Source organism: Littorina saxatilis, linkage group LG16 (assembly GCF_037325665.1).
Source record: "Littorina saxatilis isolate snail1 linkage group LG16, US_GU_Lsax_2.0, whole genome shotgun sequence".
NCBI classification, from domain to species: Eukaryota; Metazoa; Mollusca; class Gastropoda; order Littorinimorpha; family Littorinidae; genus Littorina; species Littorina saxatilis.
The window spans coordinates 55,142,081-55,167,940 of record NC_090260.1 but is presented as its reverse complement, the minus strand read 5'-3'; the positions used below and the strand labels follow the sequence as shown (position 1 = coordinate 55,167,940).

Genomic DNA, 25,860 nt, shown 5'->3' with positions numbered 1-25,860 from the left:
GACAATTATTATTATTATTATTATTATTAATCTTAATTCACACAAGGATAAACAGTGTGTGTTTTATAATGTATCATACATACTGCAATGTATTTGATTTCACATTTGAACGAATGTGACTACAAAGCTGCATTTGATATCATTTCCAAAGAGTAAATTGTGTATGTATTTAGACAAGTAATATTTTTGTAAGATGGGTAGAGGTTTTCACCCCCGAATCAGAAAGCTGAGCTAATTTCAAGGTGGCATTTTCTAAGGGTATTAAATTGAACGCATTTGTCCCTTAGGGTGTTAACAAGGTAGTTTACAATAATGTTAATATAAGTATTAACATTACTGTGAAGTAAGCTTTTTTTTTTTGGGGGGGGGGGGGGGAGGGGGGTTGGTATTAGTGGTCATTTATTTAGATCCAAGATTATTATGTGGTCTATAAAGTATTTACTTATGGTAAGAATAATGTGTTTTGGTGCGTATAATTATGCCCCCTCCCCCCCCCCCCCCCCCTAGAAATGAGATGCATTTTTGAGAGAGAATCTTAATGCAGACAAGTAAATTGGGTATTTGTACAATGAATATTATTTATGTGTATATTAAGTAGATTTTCCTTCTTTATTTGCAACATGTTATCAACAATATTGGGACTTGATAGCAGAAGAAAACAAAAACAAGAAAAGAGGTTACAAATAGAAACAAAGGTAACAAGAAAGAGAGAAATATCTTCAAAGTCCTCGGATGCAGCTCCACAAACAAAGTTGTAGAGTCTGAGTGTTCTATGCAACTCGAAGTTGCTTACTTCCCCCATGTCTGTTAGACCACATGAGCATTTTACACCCACAGTAATAGTTTGAGTAAAAAATCGAATCTTGCAAGAAAAAAATTAAAAACTGTCTACGCAAACACATAAAAACACTTCACTCTTAAAAAATACCATAAGTCTATGAAAGCTTCTTGTTCAACTTAAAAACTACCATAAGTCTATGAAAGCTTCTTGTTCAACTTCAAAACTACCATAAGTCTATGAAAGCTTCTTAATTGTTCAACTTAAAAAACTACCATAAGTCTATGAAAGCTTCTTGTTCAACTTAAAAACTACCATAAGTCTATGAAAGCTTCTTGTTCAACTTAAAAAATACCATAAGTCTATGAAAGCTTCTTGTTCAACTTAAAAAATACCATAAGTCTATGAAAGCTTCTTGTTCAACTTAAAAAATACCATAAGTCTATGAAAGCTTCTTGTTCAACTTAAAAACTACCATAAGTCTATGAAAGCTTCTTGTTCAACTTAAAAAATACCATAAGTCTATGAAAGCTTCTTGTTCAACTTCAAAACTACCATAAGTCTATGAAAGCTTCTTGTTCAACTTCAAAACTACCATAAGTCTATGAAAGCTTCTTGTTCAACTTCAAAACTACCATAAGTCTATGAAAGCTTCTTGTTCAACTTCAAAACTACCATAAGTCTATGAAAGCTTCTTGTTCAACTTCAAAACTACCATAAGTCTATGAAAGCTTCTTGTTCAACTTCAAAACTACCATAAGTCTATGAAAGCTTCTTGTTCAACTTCAAAACTACCATAAGTCTATGAAAGCTTCTTGTTCAACTTCAAAACTACCATAAGTCTATGAAAGCTTCTTGTTCAACTTCAAAACTACCATAAGTCTATGAAAGCTTCTTGTTCAACTTAAAAACTACCATAAGTCTATGAAAGCTTCTTGTTCAACTTAAAAAATACCATAAGTCTATGAAAGCTTCTTGTTCAACTTAAAAAATACCATAAGTCTATGAAAGCTTCTTGTTCAACTTAAAAAATACCATAAGTCTATGAAAGCTTCTTGTTCAACTTAAAAAATACCATAAGTCTATGAAAGCTTCTTGTTCAACTTAAAAAATACCATAAGTCTATGAAAGCTTCTTGTTCAACTTAAAAAATACCATAAGTCTATGAAAGCTTCTTGTTCAACTTAAAAAATACCATAAGTCTATGAAAGCTTCTTGTTCAACTTAAAAACTACCATAAGTCTATGAAAGCTTCTTGTTCAACTTAAAAAATACCATAAGTCTATGAAAGCTTCTTGTTCAACTTCAAAAGTAAATCCACAAGAAATACTACATTTATTCTCTAAATAGGCATGGAAGCAATATAAAACAAAAACAAATATCAAGAAAACAATAATCACAAGTTCAATCATACAACAATCAAAATGCATAAAGCGCAAATACACAATTAGAACGGTTTTTCATATGTGTAGGTTACTCCGAAAGTACCAATTAACTGTGGTTGGTTTTAGTTGTAGGCACCTTGCTAGCAAAAACCAATTAACTGTGGTTGGTTTTAGTTGTAGGCACCTTGCTAGCAAAAACCAATTAACTGTGGTTGGTTTTAGTTGTAGGCACCTTGCTAGCAAAAACCAATTAACTGTGGTTGGTTTTAGTTGTAGGCACCTTGCTAGCAAAAACCAATTGATAACAATCTATGATGAGCTTATCGAAAATGCCGTTGTGAACATTACTAGGTGAATCCACACATAATATTAAAGGCACACTCAGCTTTTCGTAAACAAATCTAGACACTGTCAGGCTTTTACACACAGTACAAACACCCTTTCGTTTAAACACACACCGCTTGAGAACATCCTAGGTGCCCTCCGTAAAGAGCGAGCAATTATCAAAGAATTTATTTCGTGCAGTCAGAACGGATTGTCTATGAACACAATCGGAAGCCTCATTTTGGTGCAAGACCTAACTTTTAAAATCTAACTAACACATTGACAGCTTGTTACACAAACATTCAAAAGAAAGCCCGGAAGCGTGTCACGCAAAACGTGTTTCCCGTATCATACGAATGTTCTGCATAGCGTTTGCTTGTTTGAAGCTAACCTCCGCCGATAAGTTCGTGTGACTCGCACCGTTTGTTGCGTTTTAGATTCAGAGGTACACAATACCGTGCTATTGCAGATACAGCGAGTCGCATTGAAATCACAAATGACTACTCAATTGTGAAAAAAAGGAAAGTGGACCACACGGGTTCACGATGGCTCAGGGGTTAGATAAACCACAAAAACAGGTGTTTGGTTTACGCGAGCTAAATAGCCATTCAAACAAACTGTGTCATTTAATGCTATTAAATGCTATTGCAAGTGTGTTCGATAAGGTTTTACTGCTTATGTCATGAAAAGATTTAAACCATTTGAGACAGACTGGGGCTTTAACACCATGAATTTTATTTTTTGAAACCTTGCTACAACAGAATTAACAAGTCGCGTAAGGCGAAATTACTACATTTAGTCAAGCTGTGGAACTCACAGAATGAAACTGAACGCACTGCATTTGTTCACAATGACCGTAGTCCGCCGCTGGTGCAAAACGAGTGTTAATATGGCGTACGTATTTGTTTTAGATTTAAGTACTTTTAAAGAAAACAACACACGAAGTTTTCTGTAATAATGTTATTCCTACTCACTCACAGGTAAATACTTAGCAAAACAATTATCGGGCACATTTCGCACCAAAATAAAGCATTAATTCCCGTGTATTTGATTCAAACTGTCTATGTTAGTTAAGACCGTTTACTTGAAAATCAGGATCACCTTTTGGATTAGAGATTTATTTTACAGGAATCACGTGTCCGCAGCTCAAATACCCTCAAAATCAACTGGACACAAACGGAAGGGACCAATTTGTAGCAATCAGTTTTTGCTGAAGTTAAATTAGGGACCAATCAAAAGTGTGGCTTCATTACAGTAACACTTAAAGATGTTACACAGATGTTGCAGCAATTGAGGCTGGTGTTCTACACCTCATGTCGCTCCGTGTCTAGAGCTCCAGGGAAAAGTGAACGTTGTTGCAGGAACTGTAGGAATTCACGCTGGTATTCAGTGGCTGCTCTCGACCACCACTGAAAGAGAAAAAACAAACAAATACATGTTACACGCACAAAGTGCTTTAGTTTTCATGGTGGGCCAATGTTTTTTGTGTTTTTTTCACTAGCGCTGATTATGAGAATGCTTCTGTTCTGCCTGCAAAAATCCCAAGGGGAGTCTCTTTCCAGGTTAGTAGACTTGATGTCCCAAGGGGAGTCTCTTTCCAGGTTAGTAGACTTGATGTCCCAAGCAGCAGACTCCAGGGATGTACGTTCCTAATCGTCTTCGGGGAGTGATTGACTGTTTTTGCATATTGTGTAATGACCTGACTGTCTGTCATGTTCTTGTTTCTGATCGCAAGTTTGTTTTAACGACACCAGCCGAAGGCTTGTTGTTTTCACTGTTAGTGTAAATGCCATGAACATGTAAGGACACTTTTTTATGAACAAAAATCGGTGTCCAGCAGACATTCAGACACCCTTACTATTTATTCTTCTTTCTTCATTCTTCAGCGTTCCAGAATGTTCTGGTTACGTGCGAGCTCGTTTGCCCATTTGGGTTCCTCACAATTTACTCTAAGAGCATAGTCAGCTTCACTCCGCTTTCGTTGAGCGGTAGGCATTGTGCCTGCCGGCATAGCAACCCGCTTTACCCCCCTCTCTCTCTCATCCCCAACCTCCACTCTCTCTCTCCTTGGATCGTAGGCCTTTGCAAAAGTAGGCCTATAGAATCGAAACCTAGAACTTGCTGCTCGACGACACTGCATGTGGTGGCCACACGTGCTTTGCGTGGATCTTGAGATTCTTATGTTGGTTCGCTGCACCGAGATTTATAATGGAAAGATTCGGAGGGAGGTGTTAGTGAGAGTGGTATGGAAATAGTAAAAACCTAAAATCTAGATCAGCGCATATCTTGACCATTAATTAATTGTTTATTTTTAGTAGAAACGGCACCCCTTTTATAACCTCTGGTAGAGAAGTTGTGACCTCTAGACTTTGTTTTTTGACATTACGCAAACTTACGTTTTACTAAAAATAGCCGCTCCCCTTCAAGGCCGCTCTCGGTGTCAAGCTCTTTCCAAATCGGTCTATTTTTTTTGTGAGTGAACTCTGTCACGTGAAGAATTCTGAGTCTCTGCATCCAACGAACTTAGAATTCAGTTGGTGTGTCGAGCTGGTAGGCGACTGGTCGTCCCTTGAAGTTGAATTGTCTGAAGAAGAACCCACTGAGGAATTCGCCGAGAGTAGCAAGAACTTAGAAGAACACACCGAAGATGAAGAAGAAGAATCTCCAGAAGTTATGAAGACTCAGAAGTTATCTCCGTAAACCCGAAGTCTCACAGGCCAGGAATAGGTAAACTTTTACTTTTTACGTTTAGTTTAGCCTTGCAGCCTAGAAATAAAATCCAGTTTTATTAGGCTAGTCTCGAATTGACAGAAAATAGGCTAGAATTTAGTGGTAGAACAGTGTCAAATTGTGGTCAGCATCTTTAGGAATGATGAAAACAAAGGTGTTGAATTTTCTATTGTTTTTGTGCCTTGTAGCGCATAAGTTATGATTTGACTTGTTTTTCAACTAAGTTTGGCACAAGAATGCTTGGCTTCTCTCAAAGTATAAAACCTTGGAATTGGCATAAGAAAAGTTCTGAATTCTCAATTGACCTTTTGAACTTAAAAACCCTTTTGAGTCAAGTTTCTTTATAGAAACATTTTTTTTGTTTGTTTTCTTTGTGATAAATTGTTATTCCTTTTTTGTGCTTGTTTTTCTGCCTTTTATGAACTAATTTTAATTGCCAGTTTTAAAGTTTTATAAAAAGGATAAAGACAATCTTGCTGACCGCAATGAGAACCCTTTTTTTTGGTATTCTTTTGTGATTTGATATGAAATGTGACTGAACAGCCTGAATTTATTGCGCTTTTATTGCGCTTTTTGAAATGAATTCTTGAAATATCATCCTGTCGGCAAATGCGATCATTGTGGTAAAATATAATTTGATTTATTTATTGTTCTTGATATTGATATTGGAACGGATGACTGCTATGTCATTGTAATTTCAGACCATGATTTATTTTTGAATTAAATTGAACACACAGTGAAAATTATACAGTTTGGTAGCATTTTGTTGTGTTTGCTTTGTGGAGTGATCAACTGAACATGTCGACGGTTTGGTGGATTACTTCACCCTTTATTGTAGAACAATTACATGATTTTCACTTGAAACTGGACATTGAATATTTTTTCACCCAAATTGGTTGATTTATCTGAACTTTGAAACGCAATTTTGTTTTCTGAAATTTACCCTTTGATTGCTGCTGCTGCCAGTGTTGGTTGTTTTTTGTGTAAATGATTTTGTATGAATGATGTTTTTTGCCATGATAATAAATTTGGTCGAAACAGTTTTCGACAGGTTCAACAACCAAATAAACCTCGTTTGCGGAACCAAACCTGTTGGACAAGCCTTCATTTGTGTGACATCGGGCTGAATGGGTGTGAATCCACTGCAACACTGCATTTACCACACCCTAATAAATGCTTCAGCATCCCAAGCATCTACATCTGGGTATTTTTGTGTTTCCATAATACACCGAACTCCGACATGGATTACAGTATATTTTTCCATGCGCACTTGGTCTTGTGCTTTCGTGTAAACACGAAGGGGGTTAAGTCACTAGCAGGTCTGCACATAAGTTGACCTGGGAGAACTGAAAAATCTCCACTCTGAACCCACCAGGCGGCAGGCTATTTATTCATTCACATCACGAGGACAGTTCGATGGGCTAAAACCAGAACCAATTACCTCAAAATAACATGTTTTGCAACTTTATAGTTATTTGACTTATGGTAACATGATTCTCACTTTCTGTAAAGGATTCTTGAAAATCTTGCATAATTGCGTATTTATAAGTCATAATTTGTTCTGGCTCCAAGCATTTCTCCTGCTCATCTTGGAAGCAGAACCCTCTAACTCCATCCAGGTTGGAAGCAGAACGTGCTAAGTTCAGTTTAGTCTGTTCTGCTACTGAGGCCTGTGGGGAAAGGGGAGTGTTTCACAGCGAGCCAGATGCAGCCATCGTCACCTGACCTCTTCTGCTTGCTGTGTCACAGTCATTTTTCCTGTTCACAGCGCAGCCAGATAAGCGCACATTAGCGATAGTGGTATCTGGTCTTGACCCTTTCTGTGTGGTGTAGGATTTCCTCCAGCACACAGAATAGTGTAACTAGCAGTAGTAGAGTCTGCTGTTGACAGAAAAAGGAATTTGATAGACTGTGGGAACTAAAACAGGTCAGTGACACCTGTCAAGTGTCAGTATCCGAATTCCTGACTCCGGATGTACAGGGTTGAAACACAATTAACTTTCCTGTGATAAAGAGTGAATGAAGAATGAATTGGAAAAGATGCAGTCCCTTGATATTGAGGGAGGAGGGTGGTAATAAGGGGGTTGGGGCCGGGTAGGGGGGTTGGTGGTAAAGTGGGTGCAAGGGGGTGGGGTGGGGTGGGGGGGGGTGGTGTCCTAAACTGACAAAAGGATGGTCCACTTTCAAAACAATGGAACAGAGAACAGCTCTCTGCCATTTCTACATCTGCTGCACAGTCAATTTGGCTGTTGCTCGAGTCAGGACACAGATTCAAGTGAGTATCTTCAAGTATTATGTTTTTCCCCATTTGAACAGACCATAAAAGCTGAAATTCAGATTCCTTTTTTTAAATATAGGGGATTAACCTTTTGATTCAGTCTAAATCCTGTATCTGCAAACTGATTCCTAGCTTTTTGTGTTTTGTTTTCCTAATTGTAAAACACAGGCAGGTAAATGTGTTTGTTTCAGCGTGAATGTTCTTGCGCGCGTGTGTTTGTTTGTGTCAGTGTGTGTTTGTGTGTGACGGTGTGTGCATGTGCTCATGCCTTAATGTTGTAGTGTATCCATGCAGCTCTTTAGTGTTTGTTAAAAAAAAAATGTAAGTGAGTGTTTACAGTATTTGTGTATGCTTGTAAAGATGGATAGATGAATGATTTGGTTGATGGATTTTGTCAGTTTAATTGACTCTAATATATTTTGTTATTCAGAGGTTATCACAATGTCAAACTGATGAGCATGAGTGGTCAGAGTGTAATCAAGTACTAATGTTTCATTTGTTTGTGTGAATAGAAACACGAAAACTATCCAAAGTTTTAACGCAGAAGCGATAATACGGAGGCAATTACCTTTTTTTTATTATCGGTTAATAATTTTAAAATAGAAGTACATGTAGTAATTGCCTGTTCAAAGGAGATAACATTCATAGTATCCATGTCTTTTGCAGACGCTGTTTGAAAGGAGATGAATCATCAGGCCGTCCAGGCAAGTAAGAAGCACCATGCATTTCAGGAAACTGTCCTTCGGATTCACGGATTACGGTTGCATAATCTCCTTTCTGCCAATGCTAAAAGTGAAACCTGATGACTTTGATGCGTCTCCATTGGCAAAATCTACCCCAAAATATGACGATTGTGCTGTTTCTTCAATCGAAGATCCTTTTGAGAACATGGTGAATGGGGGTTATCCTCCTGTTTGAGTCATGCATCAACTCCAATACTTGCTGATTGTGATTCCACCCCTCAAAAATGAATCAAGCTACTCAACTCCTGTACATATTTCTCCTGTGTGTGCTTCCACAGTTTCTGTTACCCTGTAGGTGTATTCACATCAGCTTGTAGTATATATGTCAGACACTGCTCCTTTAGGTGAAACTACCACAGCATCTCTTCCATCTGTTTATGGAACCCCAACAAAGAAAATTCTGTCATCGATGAAGGAAGCATCCTATGTGACACCTCATGAGAAGAAGTTCAGCCGAACTTAAAGACTCTGCAACCCGGGACTACGAGAAAAGGTGTGTTCGAAAAGCGAAGACACTCAGAGATGAATTTTACACAGGAATAACTGGTCAAACGGCAAAGACAAAAGCAGTACAGGAGGTCGACTGTTAAAAGTGCAAAATGTGTATTATTTATTTCGACCTTTGTGCACAACATTTTTGTGAAGAGGAAAGTACAACAAAAGGTAAGAATGCCAATTTGTTTTCTTGATAATGAACAGAGTAGCATGCAGTCAGGATCTAAAGCTCGTGATTTTGTTACCATTTGCATTGTGTGGTTAAAATGCGCCTTCAGCCTTGTGTTTATTTGTTTGTTTGTTTGCTTGTTTGCTGCTTTGTTCGTTTGGTTTGTTGTTAGTGTTATTGGGTGTGTAGTTTTGTGCGTAACGCAAAACGATATGAGCTGATACAACATAAGATTACCGTTGGGATTTCTTGAAAAACACAATAAAAAAAAAGTATCATGATTTCAGAGAGAGTTTTGTGTGTGTGTTGTTTTTGTTATGTGGTTTTTTTTCGCTATGAAAAGTACCGGCAATTTAATTTTTATTTATGCGTGTTGCGTTCATTAGGCCACACAATGAATGAATACATGAGTCCTTGATGATATTTTTGCAAGTGACTTGACATTTGTTTGTTTATGACGGTAATAAACTTTGAAAAACGATTTGAACTAATGTACAGTATAAGCTTTGCTTGGAAGCAGAACATGCTATGTGTGAGGAGGCTGCTTCTGACTGCTGTAGCACAGGCCACAGTGGGGTCTGTGTGGAAGTCAGAAGCAGCTATGGTGCACTTGGCTTTTCTAGCTCCAGAACTGAGAAAAGAGCAGGAGTGTATTCTGGAAGCAGAACAAATTATGCCTTTTTTGCATATGAAACAGTTGTTCAATTAAATTGATTACTAGTGTGCATGACCAGTGTTTCCTCTAAGTCAAGTGTGTAAAATATGAGGGCTACAATCCTGTGTTTACTATTTTTTATAAGGGGTTGAAATCTTCAAGTGGCCATTTCTCAAAATGGTGGAAATCCAGTTAGATGGTTCTGGTTTTAACCCATCGAGTTTATCTGTGATGTCAAGGCTGCATGTTGATGGCATGGGACGTTTTCTTACCTGCGTGTTATCAGACGTAATTGGACCTCTCCGCACAAACAGGGCTTGATCATGTTCAAACTTCTGCAACTGCCATGCGTCCTCCCCTGCACAGAGAGTAATGGACGTGGTTGATATACAGCTACCATGCTTCCTCCCCTGCACAGAGAGTAATGAACGTGGTTGATATACAGCTACCATGCTTCCTCCCCTGCACAGAGAGTAATGGACGTGGTTGATATACAGCTACCATGCTTCCTCCCCTGCACAGAGAGTAATGGACGTGGTTGATATACAGCTACCATGCTTCCTCCCCTGCACAGAGAGTAATGGACGTGGTTGATATACAGCTACCATGCTTCCTCCCCTGCACAGAGAGTAATGAACGTGGTTGATATACAGCTACCATGCTATGCAATCAATGCACAGAGAGTAATGAACGTGGTTGATATACAGCTACCATGCTATGCAATCAATGCACCCATTCCGACGGTCGGTAGACTTACAGAATATGAATATTAGTTATCGTTAGATGTGGCTGTGATATCCACATTTATCAGTCACAACGCCTCGATCTGATATGTTTCCGCCTTTCTAGACATTGTGACTGATAAATTTAGGATATCACAGCCACATCTAACGATAACGAATTTATTGCGTTTTGCTTTGGACAGTTGCATGCATCGTTTTCAAAACAAACAAGAGTAAACGTATTCTTTCCGATCACGCCTGAGGGTCTCGGTCAACTAAGACTATCACATGCACTTACCAAACCGCCGAATGGTACCGTAAACCAAGCATAGTGACAAAAGGAACATAGTCGATAAATATCGACAGGGGGCCGACCAATGGTTTAAATGTGAAATGTGTGTATATGGGTGTGGGTCTGAAATGAAGTTAGGTAGTAGTTAACATTTGTTTTGAATAATTATTGGTATTTTGACAATGTGGGTAGCATGGAAATGTAAGCATTTGAATGTAAGTCTTAGGTACCAAAGTACCCAGGAAGAGAGACGAGAGATAGGAGTAGGTTGCAATAGCTTGTGTGGTCTTTGAGTTTTGTTTTTGGAAAGACATTTATTACAGAAAAAGAAGACAAGTACAGTAATGCAATATTTATTGTGAAAACCAACGATTGTACAAAGAACATGAGAGGCAACATTATGTCTATGATGGTGTGAAGAAAATTAGTTATGATTCATATTATTATTATTTATATAAAAGGCGAAGTGTATGTTTTTAAACATTAAAAAATTTAATTAGAGTAAAACAAAACATTAAAACGTTCATACTAAATAATAATAAACAAGAATTTAACACACACACACACACACACACACACACACACACACACAACAATATTCCGCCCATTCTGGGAATCGAACCCGGACCACTTTCGCAATAGCCGGACGTGTTTCCATCCCGCCACCATCTCTACTATACCCTGGCCGTGAATTTAATGCTATTATACCTAACCACTACTGGCAGCCAATCAATTGATCAACAAAATAAAACATAATAAAAAACGACACAACATTGTTAAAATCATTATTGGCCAACGTTGAACGTTTACGAAGGCCTCAATCTTCCCGCGCAAAATCCGTAGACGGTAAACCAGATTAATAGGTGCTTGATTTTGGTATTTTGATTATACATAACATTAAACCTTTGTCGGGGTTCATGGTCATGGCAACAGCCATAATAATATTATATGATGTATAATATTACATTTCAGCATATGTGAATTACATGTCATCATACCAAACTGTCATACATTTTCATTCCTACATTATTCTGATTGATCACAACCAAACCTGGACTAGGTGGCCGAGTGGTAACGCACTTGCGCTCGGAAGCGAGAGGTTGCGAGTTCTACCCTGGGTCAGGGCGTTAGCAATTTTCTCCCTAACCTAGGTGGTGGGTTCAAGTGCTAGTCTTTCGGATGAGACGAAAAACCGAGGTCCCTTCGTGTACACTACATTGGGGTGTGCACGTTAAAGATCCCACGATTGACAAAAGGGTCTTTCCTGGCAAAATTGTATAGGCATAGATAAAAATGTCCACCAAAAGGGTCTTTCCTGGCAAAATTGTATAGGCATAGATAAAAATGTCCACCAACATACCCGTGTGACTTGGAATAATAGGCCGTGAAAAGTAGGATATGCGCCGAAATGGCTGCGATCTGCTGGCCGATGTGAATGCGTGATGTATTGTGTTAAAAAATTCCATCTCACACCGCATAAATAAATCCCTACGCCTTGAATATGTGCGCGATATAAATTGCATAATTTTTTTTTTATTTTTAAATCCCTGCGCTTAGAACTGTACCCACGGAATACGCGCGATATAAGCCTCATATTGATTGATTGATTGAAACCTACTATCATTGGACACATCCAAATGCAAGCGCCTGTTCTTGACAATTTGCTGGGTCGGGCTTTGCCACAGTGGCTTTGCCACAGACACTGTTTGGCCTGTAGGTAAAATGTACAATGTATTTTCTGATTTGTGCACAAAAGCTTTATTATTTTTTTAACATAACAATGTTTAATGTCACTGTATGTTTAAAAGACCATGGTCACATTTGTAAAACAAATGTTAAATTAGAAAATAAATAACATTTTGGTTCATGATTTTTTCCTACACCTGTGCTGAAAATAAGACATAAAAATGTTGGTATATATAAGTCACTCAAATGCAGTACAGTATGAATGGTTAGAGTTTGTTGCGGTTGACCCTGCACAGTTCGACCTATGATGTTTTTGTTGAACAATTTTGCCGTCACCCCTACCATAGGGTGACGTATTTCACAACTTCCTGTGTTACACAAACTCAGTCATGACCAATTTTGCCTTCACCCCTCCCATAGGGTGACGGATTTCACAACTTTCTACTGATGAACAATGTTGCCTTCACCCCTCCCATAGGGTGACGGATGTCACAACTTCATGTATACACACACTGATGACGTATTTCACAACAAAATGGCGCTGCCCATGGTCAACCTCGAAACTAACCGTATGAATGGGGGCCTCCTGGCCCCCATAATAAGAGGTTAGAATGTCGTTTTTTGATTTGGAACATGAGGTATTTTAGAACTTCTTTTGGACAACTCGGATTCAAGGAGTTGTCTTTTTACTTTCGCATAATAAATAGTAACTGTTCCCACTAAAAGACTTGCTGTTATGTAACCATGCGTGAGTCGCAAAGATCAAGGTAGGACTTGTGCGTGCAGAGAACAACAGTGAGAATCAACTCTTCCTCTTCCAGTCTCTCTCCCCATCAATATCATCCCCACGGTCTCTCTCATCGTCAGGTCAGTTAGCCTACGTTTTGAATCTATAGGCTGTTGCGGTGTAAACTGTCTGTGCAGACACTTTTGCTTCCATCTTGCTATAGGGGGTGACATCTCTTTTAAATTTTAGTCAAAGTTATTCACTTCAAAAGTGTCTGCTGCTGTTGCATTGTGTTATGTTGTTTTTCTGGTAAATCGCAACCCTCGACGGTAAGACTCCATTGAGATGCAAATTCTAGGACACACTATTACATACACAGTTTGGGTATGCTTTTCCTGTTTTAAGTGATTTGCCTTTTTGCTTTTCTTGTGCTCATCTCGTCACCAACGAATGTTTTTGGGAAATATGGGTTTTCGTGGTGGAGCTGTAGACCTCGGACACCCGGTCGGGGATGTCGTGTGCAACATAAAAGACAGAAAATAGGCAAGCAGTGGCTCACATACCAGTCAGCAGTTATTGGTTGTCTCTCTTCAAGTGATATGGAGGAAACGTGGCCGGATTTTGCAAAGAAATACACTATCATTCGTTAGATAGCACTTCTGTTTCTTTTGAATTTTACAGGTGGGTTCTCATCTAGACCCACACCGCCAACTGTTGCTTCATCTTTGGGTCCTTTTGGCTTTCACATGTTTGGTCTTCTGCTATGATGTTCCAAACGCGAGGAAACCTTCTTCCGTCAACTCTTTATAGCATATCGATGCACCAGTCCACCCTACCCCGATTTTGCTGTTCACTAAGGTTATAGGGCATCCAACCGTCACAACGTTTCCTTACGCCACAGCAGCCGTGAAAACTACAAGTGAGACTTTCCGATTAAATCTTCATTCTATCATGTATTTCAGCATATATCATTTTTGGGTCCTTCTCAATCAGGAACTCTACCCTAGAGACGTTTTCTGGGAAAACGAATATTGCCATTGGATCACAACGGTCAACGTGTTTTTAACGTCCGCGCGCCAGTAATGAATCACCTGAAAACAGTGGCGTTCGGTGGAGATTGATATTCAACACAATATTTTAAACTTAGAAAGCACTCTTGAAAAGAGTTTCCCTGGTAGTAGCCATAATACATCATAGCTCTAAAATCTCTTTGCGAAAGGTCAACACTGCTGGCAGGAAACCCATCACCATTACTGGACATTGTATCGCATTGCATGAAAACAGTTGCACGGAATCAAGTAATGTTTGTTATTACAAGTCTCCCTAAAACTTGTCTTTGATGTCATGAAAAAAGCAAAGTAGTGACTTCATTAATTTCCCCAGGTTGCAAAATATAATGAGTCCCCCTCGTACCACTTGGCTATGACGACTTCCTGCGATATATCAATTAGTATAGGGTGTCTGTTTGACCAATAGTTGGTTTCAGTTTTGTCATGTGACCCGTAAAAACGTAATAAAAGCGTTTGTTCCCCCCTTTGCTTCTTTCTCTCTGTAAACTTGTAGGGCTAGTTATTTTTCGGTAACTTACCCAGCAACCAAGATCACTTACCCAACAACAGGCCTGAATCCTCGATAGCACACAGGTTTAGGAGCTAGACTTTGTGGGATCTACTTTTGCGATTGAAAAGTTCCGAACGCTCTAATGTACAAAATATACATCTCTGGAGCAAACGATACAAACATACCGCATTTAAATTAACAACTACAGGCTTGAACACATGAATCTCCATATAACATCCATGAGTTCGGTTGTTTTCTGAATCTAGATCTGCCGTGCACAAACGTTCAACACAAGCAAATTCCCAAGGCAAGTAACTTTAAATTGTATCTAGCGACAAGAGTAGTTTCCCTTTCAAATTTCTTTTCACTCAGTTTCTTCGACAAGAGACTGCAATCCGACGGTCAGTTTTCGACAATATTTCATATTGTAAACAGATCACACGCAACCAAATGCACACATCTCACCAATGTAAAGAACATAAAGCGGTTTCATATTTTGCCCCAGAAAACGGAATTTCAAATTTTTGACGTTGGAAAACGAGTGCAAAAGTTCGTCTGCTAGTCCCATTCGACCAAAGAACATATCCTAAGCGATACCAAAACATGAACAGAACATAGAATATCTGCCTTTACCGCCACAGCAGATTAACAACATGTCTGTGTACTTGATTTTAGTCCAAAACAGGGAAACTAACAAAAAGTGTTAACAGAATGGAATGATTTGCACGGAACTATACAACCGCGCATTAATCGATCGCCTGCGCAGGTTGACTGGTTGGGTGATAGGATTTGATCAAACTTTCGTACAAAAACTCTTCTTTTCTTTGAATAACTGAAGAAAGGAGGAATAAAGAGGTTACACACCTCGTCTCAGTGATTATTAAAAATAATGGTCGAAGTTTGCGGTCACGAAAAAGCTCGCTGAAGCTCGCATTTGTCATGATCCGCTAACTTCGACTATTATTTTTAATATTCTACGTAACTTACCCAACAACCAAAATCACCTAGGTGTATTTCTTGCAACAAGAAATCGTCACTGGTTTTGTTTCTGGAAGGTGCCTTTTATTCAACATTATCCAAACATGGCTTTTGGTCAATCGAGATGGAAGTTTATTCCACGAGCCTGCCATCGAGATTGACCAAAAGGCATGTTTGGATCACAGATCCCATTAACATTCATATATATCTCGACATTTACTGGTCTTAGGATTTTTGTTTTCAAAAAAGAAAGAAACTTGCTTGAACACGGACCACTTCTCCGAGCAAAATCAACAAACCTAATCACTCGCATTCCATTCGACGTCACAGACATTACGTCATTACGCCGAGTCTGAACATGAGGTCTGAACATTGTTTTTAGGCAGGATCTAGGTGAACGCGAGGCTGTTCTTATCTCTGTATACAGTCGAGAGAGAGAGAAATACATGTAGAGACATTCGTTTTGGGTAAAAGCAGTGTTTATGTTTTATAATGCTGCGTCACCCAAAAGACATAACGGTTGTGGGCGTGACTAAATAAAACGACAGTCCCGGAGTGCCATGTACATTATGAGCAGTTCTTCCAAACCAATATACAAAATGTGAAACTACCAGCCAGGTTCCGCACATTGATCCAGACTTTTTTTTATTTTGCCAAATTGACGTTGCAGTTCTAGAGCAAACGTTCTAGATTTCTTTAACAGTTTGTATTCAAAGTCTTTTTTGCCGTTTCCTTTGACGGCAGTGCTCTAAAAATTGTTGCGAACAAATCCACGTTAATACAAAGAAAGAATAACCTCAACAAGCATATATCAACGCGACTTGCTTTTTTGACTTAATTGCTTCAAAATCTCCCTACCTTCAAACCAGACAACACGCATACATCTTTGTTTTCTTTTAAGGGTGGATTCTTTTTTTCTCAGAAATTCTTGCAGGACTCAAACACCCTTTGGCAAGGTTCCTTTTCTGTTCACATTAAGCTGCTTTACCGCAATGTTTGGCGATGCTTTTCTTAACACGTCTGGTCTGTCAAAAGGCACGCAGAACACAGTGATGGAAAATCACACTGGCTCGAATACCAAACGATCACAAATGACAGAAGCTGAACTGACGAATTGAATTGGAATATTTCACGTACAAATTCAGCCTCGCTGTCGAAAGAAAATATGTCTGCTACAAAAGAGTGCGTTGAGAAATGGACTAGAAAACACACACACATTATGTCAAAATACAGTTGCATATAAGTAAGTATAAGATTTTAAGACGCATTTCTTTAGTTTGCCAGTGATTCATTTCAATCAAAGTAATCTGTCTGCTTCTCAACCGAACAGCCCAGATTTATTTTTGCTCAACGTTACATGAAAAATACCTCCCAGATTGATGCCAAGAGGGATTTGTCGTGGTGTTCTTCGTCAGGTCACGCCTATCTCAAAAACTAAGCATCGCACATAACCAGCACCCTTCCATTATTACTTTAAACGAGCATCTTGTGCCATTGTGAGCACTCGGACTGTAAGATATTTTGAATCCACAGTTACCTAACCCTGATCCAGTCTGCAGGTAGCCAAAACGTGACTAAATGTAACAAGTCGCGTAAGGCGAAAATACAACATTTAGTGAAGTAGCTGTCGAACTCACAGAATGAAACTGAACGCAATGCCATTTTTCAGCAAGACCGTATACTCGTAGCATCGTCAGTCCACCGCTCATGGCAAAGGCAGTGAAATTGACAAGAAGAGCGGGGTAGTAGTTGCGCTAAGAAGGATAGCACGCTTTTCTGTACCTCTCTTTGTTTTAACTTTCTGAGCGTGTTTTTAATCCAAACATATCATATCTATATGTTTTTGGAATCAGGAACCGACAAGGAATAAGATGAAAGTGGTTTTAAATTGATTTGAACAATTTAATTTTGATAATAAGTTTTATATATTTAATTTTCAGAGCTTGTTTTTAATCCGAATATAACATATTTATATGTTTTTGGAATCAGCAAATGATGGAGAATAAGATAAACGTAAATTTGGATCGTTGTATAAATTTTTATTTTTTTTTTTACAATTTTCAGATTTTTAATGACCAAAGTCATTAATTAATTTTTAAGTCACCAAGCTGAAATGCAATACCGAAGTCCGGGCTTCGTCGAAGATTACTTGACCAAAATTTCAACCAATTTGGTTGAAAAATGAGGGCGTGACAGTGCCGCCTCAACTTTCACGAAAAGCCGGATATGACGTCATCAAAGACATTTATCAAAAAAATGAAAAAAACGTTCGGGGATTTCATACCCAGGAACTCTCATGTCAAATTTCATAAAGATCGGTCCAGTAGTTTAGTCTGAATCGCTCTACACACACACACACACACACACACACAGACACACAGACACACGCACATACACCACGACCCTCGTTTCGATTCCCCCTCGATGTTAAAATATTTAGTCAAAACTTGACTAAATATAAAAAGAGAAAAATAAATAAAAATAAATCAATTTAAAAAGAAAGAAAACTGATGGCTCAGATTGCACCAAATTGCTCCATTTTTCTTGATTTGTATCAAAAAGTTTCCGGGGGGGCATGCCCCCAGAAACCCCTAGGAGCCGGCCTTTGTCTTCTAAGCGACGGCTTTGGAAAGTAGTTGGGTAATTTGCTGGCTCAGGTTGCACCAGATCGGTCAATTGTCCTTGTTTTGATCCAAATTTGTCTTCTTAAATTAACTTTATTGAAGGTATATTAGGGGAAGTTTCGTGGCTCAGATTACACCAGATTGCCCCCTGACGCCCCTTTCGAATTGTCCCTAAAAGAAATTTGGAAACACCCCCCCCCCCCCTTAAAAATGATGTGATCCGCCCCTGGTGTGGGAGGGATGGAGGTAGGGAGAGAGGGAGGGAGGGAGGGAGGGAGGGAGGGAGGGAGGGAAAGAGATAGTGGGATGGAGGGAGAGAGAGAGAGAGGAGGGAGGGAGTGAGAGAGGAGGAGGGAGATAAGGAGGGAGGAAGAGAGTAGGAGGGAGGGAGAGAGAGGGGGAGGGAGGGAGAGAAAGAGAGTGGGATGGAGGGACAGAGGGGGGAGGTTGAGAAAAGTCGATTGTTTGCGGGAGGGAGAGAGGGATGAGGGAAGAGAGGGAGGAGGAGAGAGCGAAAGGGAAGGGGGGATAGAGAGAATTATGGAGGGAGGGAAATTGAGAGAGGGAGGAAGAGGGAGAGGGAGGAAGAGGGAGAGAGATAGCGAGAGAGGTAGGGAGGGATAGAAAGAGAGATGGAAGGAGGAAGGGAGGGAGGGAAGGATCGTCAGGAGAATCATATAGAGAAGAAAAATGTTTGAAATAAAACGTCATAAGGTGACGTCATTATGTCTCGCCTTATCGAATGACGTCAGTTGTGTGTTCTAAACTTTAAATGACGTCATTTGTGAGTTCTAAACTTAAAATGACGTCTTTTCTGTATGAGTCGTCTGAAAGAATTTTGAAACTACCATTATACGAAAATTGGGAAACCCTTGGACTTACTTGGTTTTGTCAAAACATTCATGCACACTTAAAAAGTTGTTTTTGGTTGTGGACTTACCTGTTCATATCTGCTTATCTAAGCACTCTAAAAAGTAGAAATTAACACAAAAGATGCGCATTGATTTCTTCTTTTTGATGAACAAAAAATATCATTTTTGAAAAAAATGGACTTACTCGGTTTTGTCAGCACACGGCAGAGTTGCGCTAAGAAGGATAGCACGCTTTTCTGTACCTCTCTTTGTTTTAACTTTCTGAGCGTGTTTTTAATCCAAACATATCATATCTATATGTTTTTGGAATCAGGAACCGACAAGGAATAAGATGAAAGTGTTTTTAAATTGATTTCGACAATTTAATTTTGATAATAATTTTTATATATTTAATTTTCAGAGCTTGTTTTTAATCGAAATATAACATATTTATATGTTTTTGGAATCAGAAAATGATGGAAAATAAGATGAACGTAAATTTGGATCGTTTTATAATTTTTTTATTTTTTTTACAATTTTCAGATTTTTAATGACCAAAGTCATTAATTAATTTTTAAGCCACCAAGCTGAAATGCAATACCGAAGTCCGGGCTTTGTCGAAGATTACTTGACCAAAATTTCAACCAATTTGGTTGAAAAATGAGGGCGTGACAGTGCCGCCTCAACTTTCACGAAAAGCCGGATATGACGTCATCAAAGACATTTATCAAAAAAATGAAAAAAACGTTCGGGGATTTCATACCCAGGAACTCTCATGTCAAATTTCATAAAGATCGGTCCAGTAGTTTAGTCTGAATCGCTCTACACACACACACACGCACGCACGCACATACACCACGACCCTCGTCTCGATTCCCCCTCTACGTTAAAACATTTAGTCAAAACTTGACTAAATGTAAAAATGGAACGTTCGCCATAATTTGCACTGACAACGGTTATTTCCAGTACCTCTCAAAACATGCTGCTTACATGCTTGACTAGGAATCGCTGTGACACAGTAATGATCCTCAAAATAACAAGCGTGTTTACAGGCTCGGCACATTTGCGTTCGTGCTTATACGCAAATGAAACGTTGGCAGTGTTGTATCAATCATTAGTCTGTAGACTTGCAAAGTCATGATTGGTTTTGGACATAAGAGAAAAATCCCATGACAAATTTACAATCTGTTTCGTGGAACATTGCGTAGCATCAAAAGAAACTTCTATTAAACAAATCCAATACTTTACTGGAAGCACGTGTAGTATGTTGGCAGTTTAGAGGTGGCTTGACATTTTTGTCCCAACAATGTGTTTTTAGTTTGTTTTGTTTTTTAAACAATATTAGGAACTCCAAACACCATATACTCTTCCTTGCAATAAAATTATCGTTTTCAAATCAATTTTATTAACATTTGATATAATTCTGAAAACTGTTGATACAGTTTTCTCAAAATCGTTTTGAGCACCAGTGCCGTTATTGGGGAATACAAGTACTCATCTTCAAACTCTCTCTCCAATCTTCTTGATCTTTTTTTCATATTTCAGCCAGTATCTGTGTGCCATGAATTACACAGGAATGGATTTGGAAATTCCGTTCAAGTGCAAACACATACATTTTTAATAAATGTATTTTGTGCCTATAATATTTACCAAGGAAACAAAATATGTTGATGAATAAGAAAACATTGCTCTGTTATTGCATCTAGGGCCATGTTTAATGTAAAAGCAACATGTTGTATCCCCAAATAAATTCCATAATTCATTCTAATATTATTTTTTTAGGACCAAAACACTTTTTTTTCCAAAGCGTGTAATCTGCAACCTTAACAAAAAGTTGTCAAGGAAACGAATCCAAAATGTCCCTGCCATCTGGCCTTAACTACGTCATGCAATGCCTTCATGATATTTAGAAGGAAACAAAAACCACATTTTGTCACAGTGATGTCCACTGTTTAAAGAGAAAGGAATATAAGGAAAGGAAGGACAGCACTTAATACTTCTGACAGAATTGCGTTATCCATACTCACAAGTGGTACGTTCTGACGTGTCGATGGCCTCTGACACGTTGATCATTGCAGCGTCTACTTTGGTGAGCGCGGCCGTTAGTGTGGGGTCATCGCGCCACAGCATGACGCGTCGCGTGCTGTAAGGGACACTGTAGTCGTCTGCACAACACACACAATACATTATTCACAGTGAGTGTGGGGTAACGGGAAGCCACAGTATGACGCGATGGGTGACGCAACACACACCTTAAGGAGATGTAATTAAAAAAAAAAAATGTAACATTTTTTTTTTTGCGCATGAAATGACTTCAGGCTGGATTTTCGTTACAAAGCCAAAGCTTTGTTTATTAAAAAAAATAAAATAAAATAAATAAATTCAACCTTAAAAGATTGTTTGTTAGCATGAATTAAGGTCGTGTCCGAATTTTTAAACTAAAACCAAAACTTTATTTAGAAAATTTTAATTTAAATAATTTTCAATCTTTTAAATTTGTGTTTGTTTTGTTTAAAATTAAATGGTGGGATGGCGCACGCGTGCATACACCACCACATTGTCCTACATTGTCCTACATTGTCCTACATTGTCCTACAGAAAGAGGGAAAAGGAAACAGGCAGACAGAATGAAAGAACAAACTACAACATCTCTTCTCAAACTAAATGTCTTAAATCACTCTGCTCACAGCGACACCCACACAATGACAGCAGCAGTTTTAACACTGGGTAATGTTGCAGACTTTAGCGCGCTGTCCACGACTTTTTTAAAGCACGAAATGCATGATGTTCAAAAGGAGTTTTGCCCTACTTTGATACGTGACGTGGTATCTAAAATTAACGAGCAGTTTTTACAACTTTCCTCTGCATGACTTATCTCCATAGGGATAGGTGAGGTCGGGGTACGTAACGCAATATATAAACCTCCCTAATACATTATTCACAGTCAGTGTGGGGTCTTCATAACACTATAGATGTCTGTACAGCACACACAGTGCATTATTCAGGGTGGTCATAGTAACACTATAGATGTCTGTACAGCACACACAGTGCATTATTCAGGGAGGTCACAGTAACACTATGTATGTCTGTACAGCACACACAGTGCATTATTCAGGGTGGTCATAGTAACACTATAGATGTCTGTACAGCACACACAGTGCATTATTCAGGGTGGTCATAGTAACACTATAGATGTCTGTACAGCACACACAGTGCATTATTCAGGGAGGTCACAGTAACACTATGGATGTCTGTACAGCACACGCAGTGCATTATTCAGGGTGGTCATAGTAACACTATAGATGTCTGCACAGCACACACAGCGCATTATTCAGGGTGGTCACAGTAACACTATAGATGTCTGTACATCACACACAACGCATTATTCAGAGTGGTCACAGTAACACAATATATGTCTGTACAGCACACACAGCGCATTATTCAGGGTGGTCACAGTAACACTATAGATGTCTGTACAGCACACACAGCGCATTATTCAGGGTGGTCACAGTAACACTATAGATGTCTGTACAGCACACCCATTGCATTATTCAGGGTGGTCCCAGTAACACTATAGATGTCTGTACAGCACACACAGCACACACAGTGCATTATTCAGGGAGGTCCCAATAACACAATGTATGTATGTACAGCACACACAGCGCATTATTCAGGGAGGTCACAGTGACACTATAGATGTCTGTACAGCACACAGTGCATTATTCAGGGTGGTCATTGTAACACTATAGATGTCTGTACAGCACACAGCGCATTATTCGGGGAGGTCGCAGTAACACTATAGATGTCTGTACAGCACACACAGTGCATTATTCAGGGTAGTCACAGTAACAATATAGATGTCTGTACAGCACACACAGTGCATTATTCAGGGTGGTCACAGTAACACTATAGATGTCTGTACAGCACACACAGTGCATTATTCAGGGTGGTCACAGTAACACTATAGATGTCTGTACATCACACACAGTGCATTATTCAGGGTGGTCACAGTAACACTATAGATGTCTGTACAGCACACAGTGCATTATCTATATATATATACGACTAGTGTCTGTCTGTCTGTCTGTCTGTCTGTCTGTGTGTCTGTGCGCGATGCGCGGCCAAGGTTCTCGATGGATCTGCTTCAAATTTGGTGGGCTTATTCAGAGAGACCCCGGACACAACCTCATCGATGAGATATTTCAACAAGTGCTCTCAGCGCGCAGCGCGGAACCGATTTTGGTTCCACCTCAGCTATTTTGGTTCCACCTCAGCTTACCCGGGCCCCCATACCGACACACCATAGCCGCTACACCACATCACAACGCCAAAGTTCTCGGTGGATCTTTTTCAAATTTGGACACCGTATTCAGCTACACCCCGGACACAATATCATCGATGAGATATTTCAACACGGGCTCTCAGCGCGCAGCGCTGAACTCATTTTCGTTTTTGCGTTCATTTCACCATTATAAGTAACTCTTCCTTATCTTCTCCAGTGTTTGGCGTTTATCTCCCTTCCTTCGTGTGGCTTTCCCGTTCAGTTCTAAGTTACTATTACTATTTTTAGAATGTCACTGCGCTGTCCACTGCGCTGTCCACAACGCTTCCCTTGCACCCGTAAGTTGTTCTTACTGTCAAAGTGAAAAGGTCGAATCAATTTATAGCCACGCGAAAAATACACTCTCACCTATCTCTATATATTTATAGATACAGATATGCATATATATATACGGCTTCTCTGTGTGTGTGTGTGTTTGTGTGTGTGTGTAGGCAAAAACCTATGTATTATAGAGTTCTGTTTGTGATGGGGTCTAGCGGCTTTTGTCTGTCTGTATGTCCAGCGACTACCTTCTAGACAACATATCCTCACCCAAGGCCCATTAGTCGCCAAACTGTACATATTGTTTTTATTACCACGGCCTTCGTGGCTTACATCTTAATCCTTTTATTTGTAAAAAGTTTTGAGATTTATTGTTCGTGTTCCTCTTACTTGCTCATCTATTTGGTTTTATTGGTGATCCTGAAAGGTTCCACTTTTTAACTCGATTTGAAATAAAATAAAAATAATATTACAAGCCCGTTATTCAAGATATAGAATACAGACTTATAATTCTTACCAAGAAACATCTTAACTACTTTTCATTTTAACAAATTCCACAGAGCATTATCAACTCAACCCCACCCCCTGCCCTCCTCTCCTTATTTTTTGTTTCTTTCTTTCCTCTTTTTGAAAGCGGACAAACACTCAAGTCCTTAATGGCTCAAAACCGTAGGACTTTTAATATTAATTTTAACTGTCTGTATGTTCTGGCATGTGAGAAGCCACAGCAGATAATATAGGGCTAAGAAATAAGCTCTAAAATTCTCAATCCCGTTTGACAGGACTTCGCCTTTCAAAGGTGATTGTGGTGAACCGCCACGCTGTCTGTCTCTGTCGCACCGTTCACCCCAAATTCCCGTTTCTGAGGTACTATTTTTAGAATGTCACTGCGCTGTCCAGAACGCTTCCCTTGCACCCGTAAGTTGTTCGTACTGTCAAAGTGAAAAGGTCGAATCAATTTATAGCCACGCAAAAAATACACTCACCTATCTCTATATATTTATAGATATAGATATACATATTATATATATACGGCTTCTCTGTGTGTGTGTTTGTGTGTGTGTGTGGGAAAAAACCTGTTGATTGTAGAGTTCTGTTTGTGATGGGGTCTAGCGGCTTTTGTCTGTCTGTATGTTCTGGCATTTGAGAAGCCACAACAGAAAATATAGGGCTAAGAAATAAGCTCTAAAATTCTCAATCCCGTGTGACAGGACTTCGCTTGCAGAGGTGATTGTGATGAACCGCCACGCTGTCTGTCTCTGTCTCGCGATTCACCCCGGCGAAGCCGGGTATTCCTCTAGTTCAGGATGGTCACTGTAACACTATATATGTCTGTACAGCACACAGTGCATTATTCAGGGAGGTCACAGTAACACTATAGATGTACGTACAGCACACACAGTGCATTATTCAGGGTGGTTATTGTAACACTATAGATGTCTGTACAGCACACACAGTGCATTATTCAGGGTGGTCACAGTAACACTATAGATGTCTGTACAGCACACAGTGCATTATTTAGTTGGTCATAGTAACACTATAGATGTCTGTACAGCACACAGTGCATTATTCAGGGAGGTCACAGTAACACTATAGATGTCTGTACAGCACACAGTGCATTATTCAGGGTGGTCACAGCAATAGATTTATGTTCAGCACACACAATGACTTATTCTTGCTTGCCTGTCAAGGACCCCTCGTACCACTGTAATTGTATGCATAAGGCACAGATTATTCGTCAGGCCGGTATACCCAGCAACCCTAACACACACCTTCTTAAATGGACGCACAATGGTTACCAAGTGATAACGTTTAACATTGAGTTACACTGGCGAGTACAGAAAGCAGCTTACGTTCTGACTGAAAGACGTTGTTGGTATCTCTCAGTTCCACAGTGAAGTCCTTCATGGGTTGAGGTGAACTGATCGTCACACACTTGCCCCGGGCCGACGGCTTCAACTTCATAGTCTCTTTTCCTGCACAAAATGGCTAAATTTGAGTTCCGGAAGAACAACGTGCAAAAGAACAAACTGAAACTGAATCTAGCGTGTTAACTAAAAATATATGTTATTTCGCTTGTGGGTTCACACACACACACACACACACACACACACACACACACACACACACACACACACACACACACACACACACACACACACACACACACACACACACACACACACAAGCTTATATCCTTAGAGGTTGTTGTTGATAATATAGCTCGATGGCGTCAAGAAGAGACACGTTCCATGCACAT

At 39.3% G+C, this 25,860-nt stretch overlaps 1 protein-coding gene and 1 long non-coding RNA gene across 3 annotated transcripts; one reads left to right on the top strand and one right to left on the bottom strand.

Moving 5' to 3' along the window:
- Positions 1-575: 575 nt before the first annotated feature.
- Positions 576-25,572, bottom strand: LOC138951266 (uncharacterized). Of its 2 annotated transcripts, XR_011451085.1 has the most exons (5): positions 25,454-25,572; positions 21,025-21,162; positions 9,830-9,915; positions 2,444-3,896; positions 576-2,299 (listed from the first exon to the last, which is right to left on the bottom strand). XR_011451085.1 is itself a non-coding variant. In XM_070322904.1 (4 exons), the coding sequence occupies exons 1-4, from the start codon at positions 25,563-25,565 to the stop codon at positions 3,792-3,794; spliced, it is 441 nt and encodes a 146-aa protein (XP_070179005.1). In that variant the 5' UTR covers positions 25,566-25,572; the 3' UTR covers positions 576-3,791. The 2 variants fall into 2 exon arrangements, 1 of the variants encoding a protein (XP_070179005.1); XM_070322904.1 differs by having other exon boundaries at positions 576-3,896.
- Positions 7,366-9,383, top strand: LOC138951262 (uncharacterized). The gene is made up of 2 exons (XR_011451081.1): positions 7,366-7,492; positions 8,162-9,383. It is a non-coding gene; the product is annotated as an uncharacterized lncRNA (long non-coding RNA).
- Positions 25,573-25,860: the final 288 nt, after the last annotated feature.

Excerpts from the sequence above, each read along its gene's own strand:
- LOC138951266 (XM_070322904.1), bottom strand. The coding sequence starts at position 25,565 with ATGAAGTTGAAGCCGTCGGCCCGGGGCAAGTGTGTGACGATCAGTTCA. Across the intron at positions 21,163-25,453 it reads CAACGTCTTTCAGTCAGAAC|ACGACTACAGTGTCCCTTAC; the intron begins GTAAGCTGCTTT and ends TGTGTTGTGCAG. Across the intron at positions 3,897-9,829 it reads TTACGTCTGATAACACGCAG|TGGTGGTCGAGAGCAGCCAC; the intron begins GTAAGAAAACGT and ends TTTCTCTTTCAG.